General features: G+C 42.5%; 1 protein-coding gene across 4 annotated transcripts in view; it reads left to right on the top strand.

The window, feature by feature from the left end:
• Nucleotides 1–25,165, top strand: part of TDRP (testis development related protein) — a 430,472-nt gene that overhangs the window by 122,223 nt on the left and 283,084 nt on the right. Inside the window, exons 1-2 of one of the 4 annotated variants that reach the window (XM_069235831.1) lie at nucleotides 2,009–2,074; nucleotides 2,738–3,193. In XM_069235831.1, the coding sequence (XP_069091932.1) occupies nucleotides 3,104–3,193 (90 nt within the window). In that variant the 5' untranslated portion in view covers nucleotides 2,009–2,074; nucleotides 2,738–3,103. Of the gene's footprint in view, nucleotides 1–2,008; nucleotides 2,075–2,669; nucleotides 3,194–25,165 lie in introns of those variants that run through there. The other 3 variants (XM_069235832.1, XM_069235830.1, XM_069235829.1) reach the window with 3 other exon arrangements.

Genomic DNA, 25,165 nt, shown 5'->3' on the forward strand with positions numbered 1-25,165 from the left:
TGTGTAACTGTTTTGTAGCTTCCAGCAAGAAACTGGTCTTTTGTTAACCAATAAGGCAACAAGTGCTAAACCATAACAGTGAAAACAGGAGGATTTTGTGTCAGGAGAATTTCTGTCCATTGATATGTTTAGGGATATTAAAGTTGCCTTGTTCCTCAGAGAAAATACTTGTTCATGATTTGAGATTCTGAAAGGTCAGCGACAAGAACTTGTATAAGATTTCGAGTATAAATCATTTTTTAACATGGCAATTTATCAACGGTTTGCTTAATACCCATTAAAGAATGGTTGAGGCCGCTCGAAAAATCTTTTGAAGACGTTTGGTCTTTGATTTGTTGTCTTGAATGTATATTTTTGAGGAGGAGGAATTGCCAGTGTTTGCTGATTTTCCCAATGTTTTAACTGATGTTCGGATAAAATATGTTAAAATAATGTCATTGTGACAACCCTGTAAGAGTTAAAGAACACATATAAGAAGCAGGCACAAAGTTTGACATCAAACGTGGATTTTATACTTAGTCTTTCAATGGCGTCTTAGTGGCTGAATAATAGCAGCACTTCTTTTATGTATTTGCAGTGGCATAGCAAGAATGCCATGGACTCCAAAGCGCATATAAAATAAGCCATTTCCCCCCATTCGGGTACTAAAATAAAGTCGTAATTGGGGTGCATCGGTCCCCTCACACCTTGTTCCCTGATGCCACTGCTTCGCCTTCACTATTGACAGCTACACCCCTGTGTATTTGAGATCTGCGTATACTTCTCACCCAACTGAGTATGGAAGAAAGGTGCAACCAGGTGTTTGTGGTGATACCAACTATATCAAAGGGGAGAGAACCGTTTATTTGAAAAGTTGGAAAAGGTTTGATCCCAATCATGAAATGGTGAGATGATTAAATGATTCCAAAGTGAGTGAAACCCTCTAATGAGTGCTGGGTGAGAGTTAACTTATGGACTGAAAAAAATTCAAAATATATTGAGCTCCTCTTGATTTTCAAAGAAGTAGTTCCTAAACTCTGCTTTTAGCGATATGAAGAGTGCAGTGAAAATGCTTCATTTTCGACATTTCATTGGTTTGAGACTTGTATAAACACTTATTCTCAAAGTTTTGAGTAACCTAGGAGGGTAATATTTAGTGCTTTTGAAGAGTGAGTTAATGTCTGTGAAACATTTTATAGATGGTGGGGAAGGTTTTGAGGGCAGTGATCCCGTTGAAGTCTTTGGGCAGAATTTTGTGTATTTGGAGGGGGTGAGTTTGTGGAGGTTTGACAGTGTCTAAATGACTGCGAATTTAAAGGTAGGCAAACATATTGATATCAGTTCAAAGTACCCTTCACAGTCCCTGTTGAAATGTAGCAAGAGTAATAAGGGTAATCTTAGACCAATCATAGGCGATCAGCAACTGAAATAAACAAGCATTGGCAAAGCAAAGCCAATAGGTCTGGCAATGCCCCCAGCCTTATGGCTTTCTGAATACTTTTTTGTCACGTTTTTTGCAAAACGTTACTGTTTTGCAAAACGCGTCACGCCCGTCACCAATATAAAAAATAGCTAAAGGCAAAAATATGTTTTGGGTCTCGGAAAGCACACCTTGTCATAGTAGGCCCTGGCACAGAAGGGAGCTACTTTGTGTATGGATGTGCACAGTATGCTATCATTCATAGCGATGGTAACTGATAACTGAAATGTGCTGACACATTACCCCGTGTTTTAGCTGGCAGATATAAAATATGAATGACACAACAAAACACCAATGAATGAAGAGGGCTGGCTGGAAGCCCCTATAATTAAGTACATTAAGCATACATATAATTTTAGTAAAATCAAAAGGTCGTGGTAACTATAGGCCTAAAAATTAAACGGCAGATAAAGTTGAAAACCTAGTTAGGCTGTATAATACCGCCTTCTAGAAAACTGCAGTAGCCCCATGGTCGCTCTTTCCCTACTCTTCCTAATCCTCAAAGAACGGGCGCGCATTCCTCTGAACTAATGAGTATGCCATTAAAAGCACAGGGTGCCTGCACACTGTCTGAGCGGTGCTTAAGGGCTTAGTTGGGGGTGCGCTCATGCTCCGGTGAGCTGCTTGTTGGGAGGGAAGGGGGAAGGGAAGGCAGGCGGTGGGGAGACAAGACGCCCTGACTGGTTACCTGGGCAACCTGCTTAGGTCAATGGCGGCTACCAAAATGGTGGCGAGTTGTCTATGTGTACCCACTAGTGTACGAGAACCCCCGGGTGAAGGGTGTGCTAGGCAAGAGCCTCTCCCCTCGCAGGCCTTCCACTCACTGACACAGCGTATTTCAAATGGGAGTAATACCATCTGCACACACGCCAACCGGGAACTGTTAAGAGCACGAGTTAGGAAAAGGGTGGCATTTAATTTCCAATTATTTTTCATTGTTGTGGAGGATAATGAAGCGTGAGCAAACTATGTTTAACCTCTAAATGGAGAGCATCCCAGTTAAATCGGGACATGCTGGGCAGCGGCGTAACTAAACTGGAGGGGGCCCCAGGCACAGAGGGGCCGCTTCGGACTCACTTGGGCCATGTGCTGTGCTGAGGGGCCCCTGGAGCTCGGGGCACCTCCGCGGGGGTCTTTGTTACGCCACTGTTGCTGGGGTGTATACGAACTGTACGAAACGAAACTGCTTTGTTACTTTCTCAAAGTACTCGTCCGTCGGCTGCCCTCGTTGATGCCCGGCTGATTATCCTTTGCTCTTCCCTCCTCCCTCTCCTGCAGGTCTCCTCCCAAGACAGCTGCTCCGCATTTCCTTCCATCTGGCGGGGCTGCCCGCCGCCGAGGAGCTGTGCTCGAATCGAAATGCGAGCGGTCCCGTCGTTAGCAGCCACACGTCGCCGCGATTTCACTTGATACCTTTGTGAGAACCCGTGTACAGGAGCACGACCGGAACTGGGGGCGACCAGGGAAGAGGAGGGCTGCCTGTCTCCGGTTCAGGGGGCGGTGCCTTGTGCGGAGAAAGGTCAGCGTACCGCTTTACACCGGAGGAGACCGTTTTGTTTTAACAGCATTTGTCGCAAGAGAGTCACGACAATCCTGAGAAAATCTCGAGGCTGACATCTGTGTACCTCTCCTCCCCCACTCAGAATGTGGAAACCGAACAAGAGCCGGGTGCTGATAGAAGATACACCGGACGAAGAGAGCCCGCAACCGGAGCCTGCACTCCTCACCCCGCAGGTAAGAGCTGGCCCCTGTCTGGCGTTACGCCTGCACCGCGCCTCATGTCTACATTGTGAACACCCAGAACTTCTTCCTGACAGTGTTGTGATATAACTCCAATGTGCGTGCCAACTCTCGAGAGTTTAGGGGACCTACGAGTTCTTTTTTTTTGGGGGGGGGGGATATTTTTTTCCTTTGTTTTTTTCCCTCCCCCGCCCCAAACTTTCTCGCACTTCAATGTCAGTGAAGACAAATGGTTAAATGTTTCTGTCAGAAAATCTCATACTCCCAAACAGTGGTATGTGTGCTTCCAGACTGTCGAATTTCCCACGCTTGCCCCAAATCTCACCGAAACAAACCCTCAATGGCAGCAAAGAAATATTAAAATAGATCATCTCTGTTCCGTTGAGCAAAAAATCGCGGCTTTCACATTTGAGAATACTTATCGCTCCCCCAGTTTTGTGGATATCTAAACTGTCCCATATTAATGACAATTAGGACAGTCGAGTATGTGCTATATTCACCCACATTTATCACAGTCGGTTTTGAAAAAGTTTGACATAGCTAGCAGTAAAACCCATCACACACCATGATTCAGGGCATAAAACGTCCTTCCTACTTGACAAAGTGAAACACAAAAAAACTCAGCATTCGGGCTGATAACACACAGACATCAATAAGGAATCTTGAACAAAACGTAATACATAAAGTATGAGGAAAAATAAGCAATCAACACTGCAGAAGGATGTTGCGCAACATTCTAAGTAACAAGCAAAAAACACAAAACTTAGTGAATTTAACTTTAAAATGGTCCTCTACCCAAAAAAGTCCCAATCTTCAGCACATGCATTGCTCATACCATTGTATGAGATCAAATACAACCACGCCATAAAAAAAACATCTCTTCTGGTGGCCTAAACTGCCTCAGAAGTGAAACACAAGCAGTAAGTACCCCGTAGCCCTCAACAACTTTTGAGGAAAAATCCATTACATTTTTTGGAACAGTGCCCTAAAGTACCAGTCTGTGTAGACAAGTAACACTTAATCATTTTGCAGGGCTGGCCTTTAGCATGGGCGAGCTGGACCCAGGCCCGGGGAAACAGTATTCTGAGGGGCGTAGCGGGGAACTGCTTGACTTTGTGTCATTCAAATAGCAGCTCATCCATTCCACTTAGTCTCAATTGGGTCCTGTTAAAGACTTAGTAATCAGCCCTTCATGTACTTCAAAATAATTGTTAGAACCCCATCGGGCATCTGCCCTCCTCTCATCTTCCTCACACCACAGTGAACCCCTCTGCTCCCCAAAAACAAACGCCCAATTTTCTTTCCACCCAGGGCGTTGTCTTGGTCAATCCAATTTCAGGCTGGCCCCACGCTTTGGAATTAGTTAGTTTAGCTCAGAACACCCCTTGCCATACTTCATGAGTCTGCATAAGCAGACATCCTACTTACTGTTGTAGCGTTATCCATGTGTAATGTTCTACTGTCAGCTGTATCTTTTACTTTGGGAACCAATGTTGTAAGAGGGCTCCATCAGTGACAGTAAGGTGTTGGAGACTGTGGGCTGAGCAGGGATGAAACCCAACCCCGCTTTAGATGGTGCTCTTGTTTGTAACCGCAACTGATATTTGCATGCTAACTTCGGTTGAACACTTGGTTGGCCATAATATTGACTGCCCAGTAGCCCTACTCTTAACCAATGCTCACTTTTGGATAGCTACAGTTAGCTGTCTCCCACCTCATACAGATAACTATCTCGCAGGCTCCACAAATAACTGGTCTACCATGTGGAAATTATGGCTCCCAACCCATCTGTAGATAACTATGGCTTCTTCTCACATCCTTTGGTCACCATGGCTGGCTATGAACTCCTGAAAATGATAATTTAGCCCCACTGCCCATGGATGACTGAGGTTGCCTCCTCTAGTCGAGGATTACTCTATTTCCCCCCATAGAATATCCACAACTGCTTCCTTATGCTGCCAAAATCAACCATTGTTGTGAAAAGGCCCTGGCCAATCGTTGCTCCCTTAACTGTCTGTGAATACCCATTCTGTCTGATCCCTGTCACACAGAGAACAACTTTTAGAGTCATGGATATATAGGTCGACAGAATCCTCTCTGATGTAAATTTTATCTCTTAATCCAGACTGTAACAATATAATTTAATTAAAGCTTTGTGTTAGGTTATGTTTTTGGGAGCATACCAATGGTTTTATCTTTAAATGTTATGTTATGCAGATTTGTAGAGTGCACTATCACCTGGTTGGGTATGCTGGCGCTGAGCAGGTGTTATTGTATCCAAATTTAAGGCAATGTGAAACTACTTAAAAAGCCAGGTCTTCAACTTCTTGTGAAATTCAGGAATCGAAAAGGAGGCTTCTGTTTGTAGGGGCAGGTCATTCCTTGCTTTAAGAGTGATGTAGGAGAAGGCTCGAGCGTTAGAACTGGTTTTCAGTATGAGTGGGGGGTGTGTGTAAATGGAAATCCAGACTAGCCAAGGTGTCTTGAAAGTTTGTAAAAACAGATGCGATTGTTGATTTATGCTAAGCCAGTGTTATGTTGTGCCTTGAAAGTGTGTGAGGAGTGTGAATTGTGCTCATTTGTGTATGGTGAGCTATTGGAGCTCATTCGGGTGTGGTGTGATGGGAGTGCGGCATGGGAGGTTGAGAATGATTCTGATTGCCGAGTTCTGACAGGTCTGCAGCCTGCTCGTGAGTTTTTTTGTTTTTTTTTTGTTATCCTGGCCTAGAGGGTGTTCTCGTAGTCCAGCCTGCTTATGACGAGAGAGTCCATGATGGTTTTTCTTGGTGCTGATTGTAGTTTGAAATGTAGGTTCTACTTAGAGGCCTAGGGATCCACAAACTCTCTTTTTGAAATCACAAAGTGTTTTCCGCAGGAATAACAACTTGTTAGAATTGTGTTGTATGTCCATACTTGATAATCTGAGGTGTAAATGGAAACATCAGAAAAACATGCAGTACTTTTGAGACTACAAGCATTGACACTTGGTGAAACATATTTTGTTCCCTATTCATTATTTTACTGAAAAAGTCTGTATCTCACCTTTTATTACTTACATCTGATCGAGAAGTGCATGACGAGTGGCTCTACAACATGTACAGGAATATAGTCTTATTCTGTAGAACATCCCGTATAACTATAACACTGTTGATGTAAACACAATTCAGATGAATATTCTAAGCACCTGTGAATGAATCCAGTCATTTATAGCAGAATATCACGTCTTTGTTAAGCAGCATTTTTTTCCTTCATAGAAACCCGTTTTCTCTTGAAATGCATTGTGACCTTCAAGATTTTAATGCAGATGATAAGTAAATGGGTTGTATTTAAAGGTCTATGTAAGAGCTGTGATGTAAAACATAATTCTGTCCCTTTACTCTATATTAGTGCTTTGTAACACAGTTGTGCAGGAGAACTTGATTCACTTTGGTAGTAGGGCCAATTTCTAGTTCACATACTACGTTGCCAGACATACACATTTTATCCCTTTAAGTTGCCAGATTTGTCTAACTTCTCTCTGATAAGTTTCCCTTATGTATGTGTAACTAGATTTTATATTTCTTTCTGTCAAAGCCACTTCAGCAACAAACAGAGGCAGTGGAAGGAATGCTTGAATTATTCTCAGTCACTGGTGAAGGCTTGGGGCCACATTTTAGTACATTGTTTTAGCCGCTGTGTTGCTGTAGACAGATACCAACCATATGCAAGTCAGTTTTGGTCCCACTACAGTAGGAACCGTCTAACCTGAACAGCCAGGCCATGTTTCCTCCAGATGGCAACACAGACGACTTTTGACCTACTTATGCCTCATCAATATGGTATAGCTCGACTATGCCACTCTAGACAGAGGTCAACCATATGCGAATCAATCTCTAGGAAAGTGATGAAAGGAATGCTAGAGCATGAGCAAATCCCTGTTTATGCATAAAGTCATAAGGAAGAGAAAACGTTTTTGGAGTTCTATTATGAAAGTGCACAAAATTTTATTCTCAATCGCATAGGCCCAAAAACATATTTACAAACATAAGTAGGTGTTATCATGTGTATTACAATCCTGCAAAACCTACATGCCATTTTTAAGTGCTAGCAGCTATAATGTTAGTAAAGATAAGTTATTATTTTATCAACCTCCGAATTATTAAAGGTATAAGCTGGCCTTGTTGACAGACAATAATTACTCCTGCACAAACTTCATTGCTTTTATCTTTGCATAACATAAGTCACTCACTTTGCAATAAATGCAACAACATGGCTGCAAGTAGTTCCCAAGCACAAAAGTTTGAAGTGATGTAATTTGTAGATGTTTAGAATGGCCGCTGTGGAGATAAATGAACTGAACTATACTGTTCCAGAGTCTTTTCTTTAACTTAATTTGATCTAATTTACACTTGTTTTTGGTGTGGAGAGAGTTACACAACTTTCCAGAGTTTTGTGTTGATAATCTATGACGTGAGTAGTGACAAATTACTGACTGGTTTCAGCGTATTATGGATAAGGCTAGCCCTGAACCCAGCTGAGCTGAGTGTAAAGCACTCTCTCTGAATGTTTAATCCTGAAAAAGATGGTCGTATTGGAGCAGTAGCCACCAAAATGGTGGTCAAGCGCACAAGCATTCTGATCTGTTGTAATCTATGTGGACTTTTAACCACGCCCACCACTATCACTCGTTTGTGGGCTTGCCTTTCAATAATCCTTTGGTATCATTGATAAATGCTTTAGGTTTGTCCCTCCTTTGGGCGCTTTGGTTACCATCTTGGACATCTACCCAGTTAATGGCACATTTGCCAATATGTTTGACTGCGAGCAAACTTCCTTTTCCTTTTGTGTCTCTCCTTCGCGCTCATGACAGCCATGCGCTTTGAATCAGCTCTTATGTCAGATGTTTTACTTTTTATTTTCAACTTAGGTGGCAAGAAAAGTCCAGTTAAGAATTTACAACGTTAACAGCACTTACTCAAGCAAACGCCAGACCCATTGCATTGTTTTTGGTTTACCATGCATTGACCCGCGGTGTGCAAAGAATTCAAACAATATTTTGTAAGCTGTATTTTGGGAATGGTGGTTGTTGTTCGGAACCATTGTTTTTTATCACAAAGAAGAAGGTAAAACACAAGTTTATTAGTTAATTAAAACCATAAAACTTTCCTTCCACATAAACGTTTAACAGAACAATTTTAGTGCAAAAAGGCAATTACAGTTCTTTAGCTTAAGGTGAAGTGGTTAGTGAGTTTTTCTTCTATATACAGATTTTAAGAAAGGAACATACTGGTGCTATAAGTATTAATAATGAGACAACAGAACAATCTTTTTGTGTGTAAAATGAATACAACGCCAGATAAAATCCTGTGTTTAAAATGAAAAGCTATATGAAATATCGTTCCCCCGAGATATTTAACGAGAACAGTGGCAGACAAATGAGGCATTGGTAAAAATAGGACAAAGTGGGAGGAGGCCTTCTATCAGTTTTATCTACCCCTACTTACGTCTGATTGTTGAAGCCGGACTTTATTACGACACGAGCTAAGCAACTCTGTGGACTACATAGGAGCCTTCCCTTCTTTAGGATGTTCAAAGCAGGTTATAGGGATTTCGCTATCGTTTCCGCCCTCCCTCTATCTGGTCATTTCGAGAGGTCGTGGTTTTATGAGTGAAAATTTCCAAAAATTGAACCAGCCTAATGTTCAATATTGTATTTTGAGGGTTAAAAGCTGCAATTAGTGCTTGTCTGCAGGATCTAATTCTTAAGCCGTTAAATTCTTTTTTCAGCAAGAGTCTCCTTTCGGCCGCCAGGGCTGGACAAATGCAGACCACATGCATCAAGTTTTCATCTGCTAGATGGCAGAGACGGCACTCCTGGGAGTCTACTTGCCGCTCCTTCTTCCATTTTGGCATGAGGTCTAAAGTAGGGACATCACCCAGCCTAAGTCTGAGAAAGGATTGCTTGATTTTCCGTGAGTACGGGCCAGCCATAAGTGGTGATTCTTTAAATGTTTTGTAGGAGTTAAGGATCAACCAACTATGTTCCCTTTTGGACAATGAGATCTTATCTTCTAGCCAGCTCTGTAATTTACTCACTTTATTCACTGCTTTATTGAAAATGGGGATGGGTAAGGACCTGTTCCATACCTCATCTAATTTCAAAAGACTCTTACTTTCTTCTAGGAATTTTATGTAGTTGGAGTTCCCTCTTTCTAGGATAATTTCCTGCCAGACTAGATTGGCTAAAGACCCCTTTGAAGCGCGGCTCAATTTGTAGCAGCATTTAATGTATGCCGCCGGACGGGCTAACGACTGTTTGACCAGCATGAATTCCTGTCTGACCTGGGCTGGCGATGCACGCCCAGGTAGCCGAAAAACGCGTTTATAGGTTTTTATCAGAAGCTTTTCCAGAAGACCTACTTCCATCCCCCTCATTATTTCGGTCCCATAGGTGATAGTTGGAAGAAGCTTCGCTCTCATTACAGCTGTTAATGGGTTCAGAGCATGACCACAGATTGAGTTTGCTAGCTTACAAAAGGCGTAAGTAAGGGCCTGCGTCTTGTTTTTTATTGCTTCTTTTTGTGCCGTGTAATTACCTCCTAGCATCCACCACCAATCCTAGGTATCTGTATGATGTTACTTCCTCTAGGGTTTTCCCATTCATATGCCATTTACCTTGGGTGGATGGCCTGCGGTTTAAGGTAATCATTTTAGATTTTTTATGATTAATTTCTAAATCATTGGAGCCTGAGTATTCTTCTAATGCCTTTAACAATTTCTGCATTCCTATTCTGGTATTACTGATTAGTAGTAGGTCATCTGCATATAGTAGGTTGGATACTTGTTGACCGCCCAGTGAGGGAGAGTGAGATGAGTGACCATTTAACTTGGTGGGGAGATCTGCTATGTACAGGTTAAAGAGTGTTGGGGCCAATACACAGTCTTGCTTCACCCCCACTGTTGTTTTGACTGCCCTGGATAGGTGAGAGCCTTCCCCCAGTTTAACCTTCACCCAAGTATCGGAGTATATCATTTTGATGGCATTTAAAATAGAATGTGGCAGCCCCCCCTGTAGTAGTTTGGCCCACAATTTGCCGCGGGAGACACAGTCAAAAGCAGCTTTAAAGTCAACAAAACATAAATAGGTTGGAGTCCCCTTTGCTTTTGCTCTGTTTATGATCAAGCCTAGCCCCATAAGATTTGTTAATGTTCCTTGGTGCTTGGTGAACCCGGTTTGATTGAAGGGTAGAATATTGTTATCTGTGATCCAGGCTTCTAGATGTTTTAGCACACAGCAGGCAAAGTACTTGAGGTCAACGTCTAAAAGAGTGATTAGTCTGTAGTTGCTTGGGGAGAGCACGCATCCACCCTTATATATGGGGTGGATTACTGAGCCTTTCCAGGATGCCGGGACGTTGCCTGTTGTGATCACGTCATTAAACATTGCTGCCAGGAAATTGGCCCATCTGTCCGTTTCTTGTTTAAATAGTGCTTGCGGTAGGCCATTGGGGCCGGGGGCGCAGTCCATTCGTGACTTTCCAATGATTTTTAGTAATTCTGGTGCCGTAAATTTCAAAGGTTCCGGGATGTTGGGATCCCAGCTAATCATGTGCGACTGAATTTGAGGGCCTTCTTCGATGATCCGTTCTTTTAGATGGGACTTTAAATGAGATACCCATACTTCCTCTGTTATGTTTGCGTTATTGCCTGCTTTTGCGCCATTGTCTATTGTATTGATGATTTTCCAAAATCTTTTGGAATCAGATGTTTTAGCCGCAAAATGTAGTTTGGCCCACAAGACCTCCTGTTGGCCTTTTTTAAAGGTCCATAGATCCCTTTTGTACAATTTCCTTTGCTCTCTCTGGGCAGTCAGTATTGATACATTATCTGGGCATTTACGTTGTGACCTTAGTAATTTCCCTACAGCTGCTTTCCTTTTGCGCACTGGCAACGGTAAAAGTGAACTTTGGCGGTGATTCAATTGCGCTCCCTTTCTTGTGTTACGTAAGGAATCTTTTTTAGTGAGATCTAGGGCAAAGTTCTCCCAGACTGTTGTCAGCTTTGCCCCACTTGTGGTATTTTAAACAGATTTTTTTTTTTTACATTAATTTTTATAATGAAATATTGAGTATTAAATGAGATGTAAATAAAATGTTGAGGGATGTGAAAAAGCTTAAGATTATATCGAAATGAAGTACTGTATTGTGTTATCCAGAGATCTTGTGATGTTATGCAAAACTAAAAACAATAATGGTTTAGTGGGAGTACTTATTGTCTGTTGGTGTTGTATATCCCTCCCTTATGACCCCTAAAGTAAAATTTAGGGTACTGTTTTATACAGCTTATTAGTTGTAGAAACTGCATGTTGCATGCATTTATTATGTTATCAATACAGCACATTTTAACATTTGGTTGGCATGGTAGTACTTTCCGAGTATGACTGCCTGTTCCATTCGGTTTTGGAATTTTAATCCATTGCAGACCAGGTAATTCTTCCTTTGAGATCCGAGTACAGGTAATTTTGTGCATCATCGTGATCCGTTAGTGGTGTTAACCAGTGCATATGCTTTAGATAATATTTGCGTTAATTAGAGAGTGGCAGGAACAGGTTGAGATTGATCCTTACGGATATTATATTAAAGAACCATGTGTATGAGAGTGTGTCAGAAGGACCTTGATATTTGTTGTGATTCCACTAAAGTAAACAGTTGTCTGTTGCATGGCTTGAGGGAAATACTTTTTTTTTTTTTGTTTTGTTTGTTTTTCATTGATTTTATTTATACAGACATATCAGAGGCAACACAATGGATTTGTAAAGCAGTATACAGTTAGCTTTTTTTGTAAAAATCAAGGTATGACAATTGGAAGGATCGCCATTTTGGTTAGGGATATTTTCCCCACAATGGACAATTTAAGGGTATTCTAGAATTGAATTGTGGATCGGAGATTACGGAGTACCCTACCTAGGTTTAGAACAAAGACCTTTGGTCATTGTGGGCTATATTGACCCCCAGGTATTTGACTCAGTCAACTGTCCAAGGTAGTCCTACTCTGGCCAGCTGCTGGACTGGGAGATTACTGAGGCGGCCTACCGGGAACAGGAAAGATTTAGTTTTGTTGAGCCGTAGCCCAGAGTATTTCCAAACGTCAGATGTGAGGTTGAGCTGCAGCAGCACTGTAATATCTGGTTACCAGAGATAGACCATGGCATATTCCGCATACAAGACAATATGTACGGTCTTGCCTATGACCACGCCCAATCCGTGGAGGACACGTCGCAATCAACAGGCTACAGGCTCTATCACCAGGGCAAAAAGTAATGGGGATAGGGCGCAACCCTGCCGGGTGATATGCTGTAGCTCAATAACATCCAGTACACTGCTGCCCGTTCATACTCTTGCTCTAGAGGACTGGTATAATAGGCAGATTCAACAAATAAACTTATGTCCAAGCCCTATCACCACGAGCACCTGCCATAAGTAGTCCAACCAGACTGAATAAAGTGCTTGTTCGATATTGAGGAGAGCCAACGCGTAAGGGTCCTCATGCAACTCAGATGCATGTAGGACATGAGTGAGTCTCCTCAGATTCTGTAGTGTATTACATCATGGGATAAATGTAGATTGAGCTGTATGTATCAAGCTCGGGAGGTGTGGGAGCAGTCTCCGTGCCAGAATATGACCTAAAATCTTCTGATCTATATTCAGCACAAAGATAAGTCTGTAAGAAGATAAGGCTAGTGGATCCTTATCCGGTTTGGGAATCATGACAATTGGGGCCTCTCTCATAGAGTAAGATAGGTGGTCAACCTTGAGGGCCTCATCAAACACTGGTAGTAGCTTGTCAGCAAGCAAGGCTGAAAAAGATTTGTATAAATCTGCAGGTAGCCCCCCCCTGCCCCCCCAGGAGATTAAGACGTTTTCAAGGCAGCAGTCGCTTCCAGGAGTTCCTGCTTGGTTTGGGGGGCATCAAGGCAGGCACCATTTAGTTGCTACTGTCATTGTAGAGGTAGGTCAGCAAGTTACCCAGGGAGAGGGAGTATCTGAGCCAGCCACTGGCACCCTGGCATACATTCCTTGCAGGTAAAATACAAATGCCTCAATAATTGCTGCCTGGGTATGTACTATCTGTCCTTGTTTAGTTCGTATAGCCAAAATGGGCTGATTGATATTGTTAGATTTTATTGGGAAACATCCTTTATCACAACTTTTTTTTTACGAAAGTCGTGGTTAACGAAAGCGCAACAATGCTTTTTTTAACCACAACTCCGTTATTTTGTGCCTTAACTACGTATGTTCTGAACAACGAACATGCGTGGTTAAGGTACAAAGAAGGGAGTTGGTGAAGGAGGACGACGCAGGTGACAAGGGGTCGACTAAGGTAAGTGGGGTTTTTTTGGTTTTGGGGAGGGGGGGGTCAGGGGTTTTTAGCTTTTGGGGTGAGGTTGGGGGTGGGGCATTTTTGGTTTTGGTGGGGGGGTCAGGGGGTTTTAGGTTTTGGGGTGGGGTTGGGGGGTGGGGCGTTTTTGGTTTTGGGGAGGGAGTGGGGGGTCAGGGGTTTTTAGGTTTTGGGGGGTGGGACGTTTTTGGTTTTGGGGAGGGGGTGGGGGGTCAGGGGGTTGTGGGGTTGGGGGGGTGGGGCGTTTTTGGTTTTGGGGAGGGGGTGGGAGTCAGGGGGTTTTAGGTTTTGGGGCGGGGTTGGGGGATGGGGTGAGGGATGTAGGGTGAATGGTGCCTATTAGTAATGCTTTTATCAGGAATGCCTTTGCAACGAAATATCGTTGTTAAGGCATTCGTGGTAAAATCATTAGTAGTAAGAACAAGGTTGGTGTTCCGACCTCGTTGTTATGGTACTAGTTGTTTTGAAAGTCGGTGTTCCGTCGTACAACCGATTTTATTAGTCGAGCCAGCATATGCCCTGCCATATCTTCCTCTTTATACCAATGCCTCAGACTCATTTCAAGTTGGTCCCAAACTTTATTTAAAGCTTGCTTTTCCCTAACCCATGTGTCATCTGATTGGGGTCAGTTGCTATGGCCTGTTCAACCTTTGTCAGTTGAGCCTCTCGGGCCTTCATGTCCTGCATCAGTGTGTCTCATATGCCTACTGTTGTAGACATGCACTTTCCACAAATTGCCACTTTCAACAAGTTCCACTCATTGGCCCTACCACCTGCAGTGACCCAGTTGTGTTCAAAGTAGTGTTCGAGATTCTGAAAGTGTGTGACTAAGGGCCTGATCAGTCAGTGCCTCGTTTTTCAGTCACCATAGCGGTATTTTGGGGTGCTGTAGGTCCAGGGTATTAGTGAGTAGGGCGGGGGAGTGGTCAAAGATGTAGAGTGCCAAATATCAACAAGTGACAGCAGCAAGAGAACGTAGTGCTGCAGTCATTCGGGATTTGGTGTCATTATGTGGGGGGGGGGGGGAATGTCCAATTGTCCATTGAGGACACGGTTGACGTCGCCCGCCATGAGTATCTCGGCTATACAACAAGAGAGTGCCGAAGCCAACATTCTGCCAAAAAACTCCCCATCATCTGTATTGGGTGCGTATACATTAATGAGACAGAGTTTGTGTGCATCTAGGGTACCCTCTAGCATTACATATCATCCCTCCCTATTTTTCTTGGGGACTAACTCTACCCAGTTATCCCAGCAGGCATCAGATGATAAAAAATAACAATAGAACATAACGAACATCTCCTTCAGTGCCCTCCTCATCAATCCCACCCTTTGGCAGTGTCAACTAACCCTCCTGAAATATAGAGCAATTGAACCAGTCACAATCCCCCAGTTAATGTGTTCACAGTTCTGTTGCAAGAACCAATGTTAGTCCCAAGGTTCCACCCAAGGAGGTCCAGAGGCCCCACACCAGATCGGCCCCATGAACCCAAACTCTGCCACATCAAGATGGCGTATATTGTCCCTGTAGTAGAAAATGCACGCAATAATCTCGTGTGGAGGGTTCCCAGGGGGGAGCCTGAGGAGTAAGCGCCCTGTGAGCTCATTCAACTGAGAAAAAAATTGGTAATCACTTAGGCTGAAATACAGAGGTGATCCAGTCCTCCAGGAAGAGATCTGTTGATGGACCTACCACCTTTTCAGGGAAGCCAATTAAGTCTCAGTTGTTTCACTTAGACCGACCTTCAGCATCTTCAAACAGAGGTTCCATTTGTGTCACTGTGGATCCTAGTTCTGGGAGGGTGGTCAGTAGCTCCTTTACTGTCTGCTGCAGTTGGGTGACCTCTCCCCCTTTCAGGGACCTTGCTGAGATCTAACCTTAAGTGGTTAATGTCCATGACCATGGAGTCCATTTTTGCTTCGAGGGCAAGATGTGACCCTTGTATCACTGCAAGAATTTCAGCTGTTCCCTGTTGCCAAACCCCGCCATCCTGCCTCATTGAGGCTTCTTGATTGTCCACCGGTGGGCTGCCCGGGCACCGTGTAATGTACTTTCTTGTTTGATTGCCCCCATTTCATTGCTTTCTCTTTTTTGATGGCGTATGGGGGGGGAGTAGTATGGTGCACTATGGCAGTAGTGGGCAGGGACAGTCGAGTTCTGCGGCCAACCAGTAAAGTTACACTTCTGGATATATTTGCATGCTCTTGTAATTAGGAATTTCTGTTTAGGCAACCCAGTGGGACTGAACTATAGTAAGTCTGGGGTAGAGGGGGCCCCCAGGCAGTAGCCAGCAACAACATGGCAATAGACTGCTAGGCTGTGTACCAAATTGCCCAGTCCTTTTTAGGCCTGGACCCCCAGTCACCCCTCAAGAGATAGCCCTGGAGCACATTATTTGTAAAAGGGGAATCCAAGTGTTAGTCTGCAGGGTGCTCCACGTGCCATCTGTAATAGGCTGGAAGGCCTCTCCCCCTCCAGGAGTCAGGTCCACACCAGGCTGCCCTTGCCACCTCACCCCAAGGGTTCTGCACACTTAGGCCGCCCAAGCAGTTCCCAATCTGCATCTTCGTCAGCACTGCAGCCAGGATAGGGACCAGAGCACAGGCCCGGGCGGTACCCCTTAGAGGCCCTGATGCATGCTGCCAGCTCCCCAGGGCTCCGTTACCAGAGGAGCCCTCACAGCACTTACCACAGCTCAGTCCTGGCCGCCACAAGGGTTTGCATAGTTTGCTTGGAGGTCTTGGGTTGACACATAATTATTCTGGTGGGGGTAGGGGAGGAGCGATTTGTCAGCGCTGCTTGTTGGGGTTCTTGGTGCACATCAGCCCCAGAGGATTAGGCAGGATTTATATGTTTCTGGTGGGATTGGCGGTAGAGTGCAGCTAACTGGCCATCTTGCGTAGCCACGCCTCCCAGCTTGAGGGAGTGTTATAGCGAGACACATCATTATCTTGTGAAGTTCAAAATGTTGTAGCCTGCATGTGTGGGCTGTTTGAACTAATTTGATTTGTTCTTAATGGGTATGTGGTGCATTTCAGACAGGGGTTTGTTGTAGAAGTGGCAGTACTCTTCTAGCTACATGGCGTTAGCGATGTGCATTGCCCATAAGGTTTCCTGGAGGTCAGTCTAGCATGTATTCTTCGAGTGAAATAAGTTGCAGGTCTATTTTAGATATTGTGAGTAAAATGTGTTTATTAAATGCATGTGCTGTTGAGAGCGCATATATAGTCAGCTTTATGGCATATTGGAGCTATGTCTGTTGTATGTGGAAAAACAAAGCTGTCTAGACTTTTTGCTTGGGTGATAGATCTTTTTTGATGTTCGGAAATTTTGGAAGCATCAAAGTTGGAGGTTGCAGATACATTAATGCTGTACTGGATGCTTGTGGGCTATTGTGGTTAAACTATTTTTTATCAAAGGTTGGACTGACTTGTGGACTCTCAACTAGCATTTCAAACGCTGCAAACCATGTTAGAACTCTGTCATTGGTTTCGGGGTCAAAATGAGTCATGTTGTTTAATATACCCGTTTAATTATCTCATAGAAGCCATAACGTTTGTGCAATGCACAATATACATGTATAAAATAAATACAAAGTATGTGTATTTAACAGTACAAAACATAGGGTAATAGAAGATTGTATATTATCAAATCCATCATCAGAGGAAAGGACAGATGAAACAATGTTTTGGCATTGCTATTCCCTTTTACTTTCTTTGCTGTAGCTATCCTGCCACTCTCTATTTGTGTGATGATGCAAACCAGCGATGACTGAAGTGGTGAGGTAGTCACAGGCTTTCAAACAAGCAGTGAATCAATGGGGTAATGCCCATGGACAGTATAACTCCTCAAGTACCAGTGGGGTGGGACTAGAAGGTACTCCACGTGAGGGTGGGCTTTAGTAGTGGCTGATGCACCAAGGGCTGTAACAGCTGGTTAGAAGTGATTACCCCAAAGCCCAATAAAGGCTACACTGAGAAGGCAGACTAAGAGATAATTGAATGAGATCAGAAGTTAATCTTGCATGGAATGGGATAGAGTTTGCTTGGATGGTTGTAGTGTCGTTCTGCCAGTTTATACTATTCTTAGGTGCTTTAGTTTTAAGATAACAGAGTTACAGCTTGGATTCCATAAATGCTGTAGGTCTGGGCCTCACCCAGTAGAGCTGCCCAGAAAATGACACTATTATTGATGACTTCAGCAACATATCAAAGAGCTATATGTTATGCTATATCGAATTTTCAGTTGGCCTTAGTAGACTAGTTCGTCTAAACTCCCTACCAACCAGGTTAAAAATCTTAGGTTTTATCTTTGATCAAGACCCATCCATTTCAGCCTGTGGTAATGAATTTTCCTTGTCTTGTTCTCTTCTGCTCAAGATTCTGATGAAAATCCTGACCTTTCTACCGTTCCACACTTGAGCATCAGTTGTCTGGGCGACTATACTTAACCACATGGACTACTGTAATGCCTTGTTTTTGACATCATCTTATATGCTGACACAGCTTGAACACGTACAAAATGCAGCCGCTTACTTGGCTGGAGACCACCGCCTTATTCTCCCCATGCAGCCGTTCCCGAATCTCACCATTGGACCCTATACCTGCATGAATTATTTTCAAGCCCATTTGTATTGTGTTCTAGGCCCTTCATAGTTATCCTCACTGTGTTCTTAGATCCCCATTGCCCATCTTATTCTAGTCCTCAAATACTTTCCTCAGTGATCAGGAGATTGCGTCTTTTCCATTTCGGTAGCTAGTCTCTGGAATTCTCTGTTAGTACCACTACAGGCACATGTTCTACATCTTCCTTTTTCAAAACTTTAAGCCTGACTCATCAAATATTCTCTTATTCACTACCATACAGTATGACGTGTTGGTGTTGCTTCCTGTGCCAGGACACCCTCTGGGTATTGGCTCGCTATATAAAACCTCTCTCAAATAACTTACACGTCTACTTTGCAGACTCCATTGCTTACTGTTGAACTTGCAATGCATGGTGCATACAGGGGAGGTTTATTAGCACAAGGAAAGGATGGGAGCACAAAGGTGGAGGTCATTCTACAGAAGTTGAAGCTGTTGAAGTCTTGTAGTTTTGGGGGGATAAAAAAATACAATAAGGGGAACGAGCAGGAAAGGAACCACTTTGATCAAGGCATTTATGGCCTAGAGAGCTAACATTCAATGCAGAGAGTATGATTGGGGAAGGAAAAGACTGCGGGGGTCCAGGTCCTGTGCTCCTAGAGTAGGATTGAAAGACAAAATGATAAAGTAAGAGGCAGGTTAAGGATACAAGAGAAGTAAGGTCAATTTGAAGGTATATACAACATGTTCCTGGCCTTCCTGGGCCAAGAAAAACGAACAAGCAGACAACAGGTGATCTGATTAAGGAGTGAGCGTGGCAAGAGACAGACCACATTAGTTCAGGCCTAGAATGGCCCAGATCAGTGGTGTAATGAGGAGTGTTATGTGTGAGAGTGGATGGGAAACAGGAGTCACAACCTGGAAGAATCCCTGTTCTACTGGGTAGAATTTTTTTTTTTTTTTAAATACTCCTGGTGTATGTCTGGATGAGATGGGGATAGACTGCAGCAATCAAGGCCTAGTGTTGTCAGGATGTAACCAGAGTAGAGGTGTTTGGAGGGTGTACAGACTACTTGGCTTAGGTGCAGTGGATCGTGTTTCAATCAGTCAGAATTTAGGAAGCGCGCTACTCACCCGTAAGCGTCTCAAAGCTCTTATGTTTATGGGAAGAAATTATAAAGTGAAGGGGCACACGTCCGAAAGGAAGAAACTGCACACAGGGGTTCAGGTGACAAGCATTGTGCAGGAAATACACCTTTTCTATGTGGTCACACAGATTTCTTTTGCCTCTTGCTTGACACCGTATGTTCGCTGGTTTTAGAACTTTGTGCGGTTTATTCTTTCTAACTAGTAGAAAAGTGCAAAGGCTTCCCTTTTCAATGTGATGAAATTGGTATGCTTCCAATTGGCATATTTAGCGTGCTTATAAGTCTCTAGTATATAGTACAACATGTGCGTAGGCACAGTAAGTTAAATGTCACTAGTGAACTGCAGCACCTATTGTGCCATCCACTACATTGACAGTGTAAAACATGGATTCAGGCGTACGAGTGTAGCCTGACCACAAGCAGTATCAAAACTAAAATTCAGTCTGTCAAATAAAACACTTTTGACAGGTCAAAACCTTATTTTTAAATATTTGTAAGCCAGCCCTTTACAGGCCTAGAAAACAGGGTGCCTGGTATTTAAAAGTAAAAAAATTTTTAACATGTCCTTACTGTGCTGGGCTATAGTCACTTTGGCAGGCCTAGCTGTGCTTTGTAGAAAACCTGAGTACAGATTAAACTACTGATGCTGAATCTCCGGAATGTGACTCAATAGAAAAATAATTAAACAACTATGTTTACTAGTAATTAAAATTTCAATTCAGTAATGAAATATGATTTTAATAAACATTATGGAAAATCAGATTTTTGAAAGCTACAGTTTCCTTGCCCAGGGGTGTGGAATTTATTAAAATATCTACTTGTCCATGGGACACGTTGCTTCTTAAATCTACTTGTCCTGTAAAAAAAAAAAAATCTACTTATCCCTTTGGTGCCATGTACTGCGAAGACACATATGGCAGCAATCTCATTAGATAAGAGCTCAGATTATGCCAGGACTACTATTGTAGGGCTTGAATACTTGCAATTTCAGTGCGTACTATAGCAATTTGCTTATTTTGACACTTTTCTGCAGATCTATGTACTGGGACTGGAGGAAGCAGTAAGCAATAGTTCTAGGGGTGGAATGCCTTAGAGTCTGCAAACCTATTAACTTGCATGTTTCAAGAATATTCACCAGCTCTTATCTAATCTTTTCCCATAATGAGAAAGGTTGGAAATTTACTCTTGACAATGGCAGAAGTAGACGTTCCTCCAGGGATGGGAAAAAAGTGGTTGGAGGGAAAGTGAACTTGTAAACGCTCAACAGACTTTCACATGAGCACAACTACACATGCATATTTGCTAGTGCTAAAATACAGTTCCCAACTGCTTTCTAAGAGTACGGTTTCCTGGTCTACTTCTGTAAGTTCTTGTGAATTCATGAAAGCCACTAATTCAAAGACTTATCCCTTGGGGGCACTTTTGTGATTTTCTTTGGGAATTGGGCCCCTAATTAGGTCTGGCGTTAACAAAGACACTTTGTTTTTATAAAACTTCTATTTCTTTCTCTGTCAGCTGGCTTTACTGTGAGTGATAGCATTCTGCTCTTTCATAAGCAGCATATTGGCACACAAAGTAGATTTGTGCAGTGCCAGGAACTACTGTGACAATCAGTGGAGTAACAAAACTGTACGGGCCCCCTGCAAAGAACATGGAGGCCTCCTCCAGGCTCACTCAGGGCAGGTGCTGTGCTGAGAGCGCCCCCATAGAAGGGGGGGCACAGGGCCTTTGTTATGCCACTGGTGTCAGTGTCTGCTTTTAGAGACCAAAAACTTTTTTTCTTTTTGCCAGTGTTTGCTACAATGGTGAGGGGCTGGCACCTCCTACATCAATAAAGTGTTACAAAAGCCATGTCAAAACAAGACACGCATTGACGAAACCAAAAGACTCAAAAAAAAATTCATTTTTTTAAATGAAAGTCAGATAGGTTGGCTTTGCCAGTGCTAGTTATTTTTATGCTTCCCATAATCTTGTTGAAAATGGGTACAGTGATTTCCCATTAGGAATATTTTTGGTAAATACTAGCATGCATCAACACATTTGACTAAATGACTCTTCAAAGAAATGGCACCTAAAATTTCATAGTAGCGAAACATTTGTTTCCTACTTGCATTTTTTTTCCTGAACATTTTATTTTGAAAGCAAAGAATCATCACTCTTGCTTATAAGCTTCTGAAAACATTTGAATCTAATCAGAAAGCATTCTGGAAGCCTTATACTTAGACTCCTATTGTTAAACTTTTTTACCACAACCACTGTCAGTAGTGCAGTGTGACCTTAAAACATTTATTTACAGCACTCTACCTAATAATAAGGGCTTTTCATTTATGAACCATAAGTAAAAGTTCAAACAGCATTAACATATGGACGCATGTTACCTCAATTGCAGACAGTTCCCTTGACTGTAAACTGGCAGCCAAAGGGTTTGTGCTGTAGGGGGTTGGGCCTACTTGTCCCAAGGACAAAATAAACATGAAAACTAGTTTCCCTTGATCCCAAACAATATGACCAGGGCGTCAGGCAATAGGAATTCAACATCCCTGTTGCCTGACGTTCCCAGAGGCTAATTTACATTTGCTCTCCAACTTCTCCCTGTTAGCGATTAGCATTTGAAAGGTGTAAATTCCTCCTAGGAGCAAACAGTAAGCTCACCTGAATGGGCACAAATGACACCTTTGAACCTCGTAGAATATGCAGGGTGGGGGCTGTGGGTGTACTCTTTGACACTACAGGGGCAAATATTGCTGGAATGTCAAATCTTCATAGGTCTGCTGGGGTTGCATATAACACCAGGGGAGCACTTGAAAGGACGGAACCAGGATGCTAAGACAATTCTTGTGTATCCATTGTCTGGCTACTGGAAAACCTTGCTTTTGTTCTACCAACCTCTGTCTCTGGGTTTATTTTGGGTACAGATGCTGCCTCAAACTGGATTTTAGTGTTAGATGTGGGAGTATACTAGGATTACTATTGTACACTCCCCATATAAACCCCCAGCTCTCAGAGCCCAAGTTTAGTATGGCCATAAATGTTTTGGCATCTTGGAAATGCCTAAAGTGGATAGTATTGGCCCTCGGCAATTTTACCCATTGGTGAGGGTTTTCCCCGGAGTTCTTCCCACCCTATAGTGCATGCTAGGAATAAACGTGGTTTCTCCAGGTTCTCACTTTTGAAGATTCCTTGACCTGAGGAAGAACAGAAGACTGGACCTGCTGTCTGTGATTTAGAGGAGCCCTAAAGGGCTGGGCCTGCTTCTTCTTGTACCCAGAACAAAGAAATGGGCATATGGCTGACCTTCTGTTCAAGCTACAATGACACGACAACCTGCAAGAGACCTTTCCTGAAACTGCCAGCTGACCAGTGTTATCTTGACCTAGACTGGATCCTGCTGTTGGCCTCTGCCTGACAACCTGTGAGTCTCTAAACCCCCCCTCCCAGCCTACCCACCTGAGGTCCTGGGCATCTTATGGAGTGTGCTCCTGGGGTGGATTGGGAATTAAAGGAGTAAAGTCAGAAAGTAAAAGCTTTCACCAGGACAAACCTGGTTGGTGCATCTGACCTACGCTCCATCGCAGTCCGCATCAATTTTTGTCTAGGCCCTGATCTACGGAGACAATTGACTATCATTGGCACCTACTAATTGGACTTTTGTCATTTTGGTGTTATTCTATTTTTCTAAATCATTTTGGGATTTTGATTATTTTGCATTTTTACTTTAATATTGTTTTGGGCCTGCATAACTACTAAATACATGGTCTTAAGTTAAACCTCTCTTCCTGTGCCATAGATGCCATGGGGCTACGCTCATGTTAACTTAGTGACTTTATGGGTTCGCCCTGACAAGGGTTATGATTTTTTTCTTTTCTTCAAGTGGATAGTCACCCACGCCAATTAATAATCCAGTTTCTTACAAATAGAAGTAGACATTTGAGTCATAGCCACTGTAGCTTAAACAAGACTTACAAGTGTTAGGGAACTAGTTAGCAAGGGTGAGGATTGAAGATAAGTAAGTTTATAGTGTGATATGGGATGAATGGGTACCAGCTATTTTGAGTCTTTAAGGAAGAATGTGTATGTGGGCCCAGTAAACGTTGAGCATTGTTCCTGTTCTACTGCATGTACAGCAGTGCTTTTGAGAAGTGCTTGCTTTATCTTAATCATTTAGTGATACTGTTTGCAGTTGGTGGAAATGGTTATTAATTTGGGATCACCTTTTTCAACATATACCTTAATTGGAGGAAGAGTTGAAAAATTATTTTATTGAAACTTCAAGACTTTAGATTATTTGAACTAAGTGGCTGCCACCATTTTGTTGTGGAAATAGTTATCCCGGGTAAATACATAACACAATTTCTGTTTAATGCCAAAGACCATCACATTGTTTTTGTTAAATTAATATTGAAGTGTCCTTTTCGTAAATAACCTATCAAGCTGGTTCTCCTGTCCTTGTTTGTATTGAAAATTAAGCCGGCATTATCTGTATTCATGATTAGAAATGCAAAATTATTTGTTTCATTTAATGGGTTAAAGGATCACTTGTGTTCAGGTGTTTTGACAAACATATTGACATTCGTACTGGAATGTAGCCTTGATATAGTCACTTGTGCACAGTGAGTCGGGTGGTAGATTAATGTTAAGTTACCTAGCTCTTAAGTGTGTAGTGCAACAGTTAATGACCTTAAACAAGACAGTTCTGTGTTCATGGATTTAAACTTCACCACCTAAGTGTCAGTGATGTCGTCTAGCATGCATTAATGTAATTAAAGAATACTATTTATAGACTCGAATAACTCTGCATAAGAAAGGTGTTGTATCATAAACACATATTTATCAATCCTATATTTTCATGTAATTCTGTACGTGACAGTAGTAACTTTCCTTTCTTTTTCTTAGGACTCAGGGTATAACATATAAGCAGAAACTTTTTATAGGAGTTGCAAACATTTAGATATCCTGCTATGAACTAAAATAGGGATCAGTAGGATCTAAATAAGAGTCCGGTAATTTTCTGAGTTGTAATGCAAGATTAAACAAATCAGCTATGAAAAAACTTCATCTCAGGTTTGATATCAGTGTTTTTACAGTGCAGAAGCTTGGCCCAGCTACAACAATTTTTTTTTTTTTTTTTTTTTTTTTAAATTATTAAAATTTTCCTTACAACAATATATCTCACTTTAATCAGGCTAAAGTATTCTTCTGTTAAATAATAGGGAAACTAAAACAAAGGATATATTTTTTTTTTAATGATTTTGCAGGAGCAGGAATTAAGAGGTTAGTGTACAGTTATGGGAGTAAGTGAACATTTTGTCAAGAGTAAATACAAAGGCTGGGTGCATGCATCTATCATAATCCTATTTGTAACCCACACCATCCTAACCTGTTGTTAGAATGCTTCTCATTCAAATCAATATTATTTTTTAACATGGAAATTGGTATTTGTGGTTTCTCCAGCCTCCTCAAGGCTCTTGACTGTCTTGGGCTCATGGGCAGTCCGCTATCCAGGAGACAGATTGTATCTTGAGGGCTAATTTCAGTTCTTCCACAGGATAACTGTACTAATCCTGTAGAGTTCATAAAGTAGGGCTTGGTTCCTCAGTCAGGAGTTCCAGTGTTTCATGGTTCTGCAGCTCCCACACATTCAGTTTCCATCCCTGTACATTTTTGCAGATTCTGGATCCCTTTCTATCACCAAGGTAATGCGGTCAGGTGTATAAAGAGCAAGGCACTTGAATGTACTAAATTTCACTAAAAGGCGACCAGGTACTCAGAAATAATGGAGCCTTGAGAAGCAGCCATGAAACCCCAAAATAGAAAGGATATTTCCATCCACCTTGTGCATTATCTTTCACACCTAAGG

This window comes from Pleurodeles waltl, chromosome 5, assembly GCF_031143425.1.
Source record: "Pleurodeles waltl isolate 20211129_DDA chromosome 5, aPleWal1.hap1.20221129, whole genome shotgun sequence".
NCBI classification, from domain to species: domain Eukaryota; kingdom Metazoa; phylum Chordata; class Amphibia; order Caudata; family Salamandridae; genus Pleurodeles; species Pleurodeles waltl.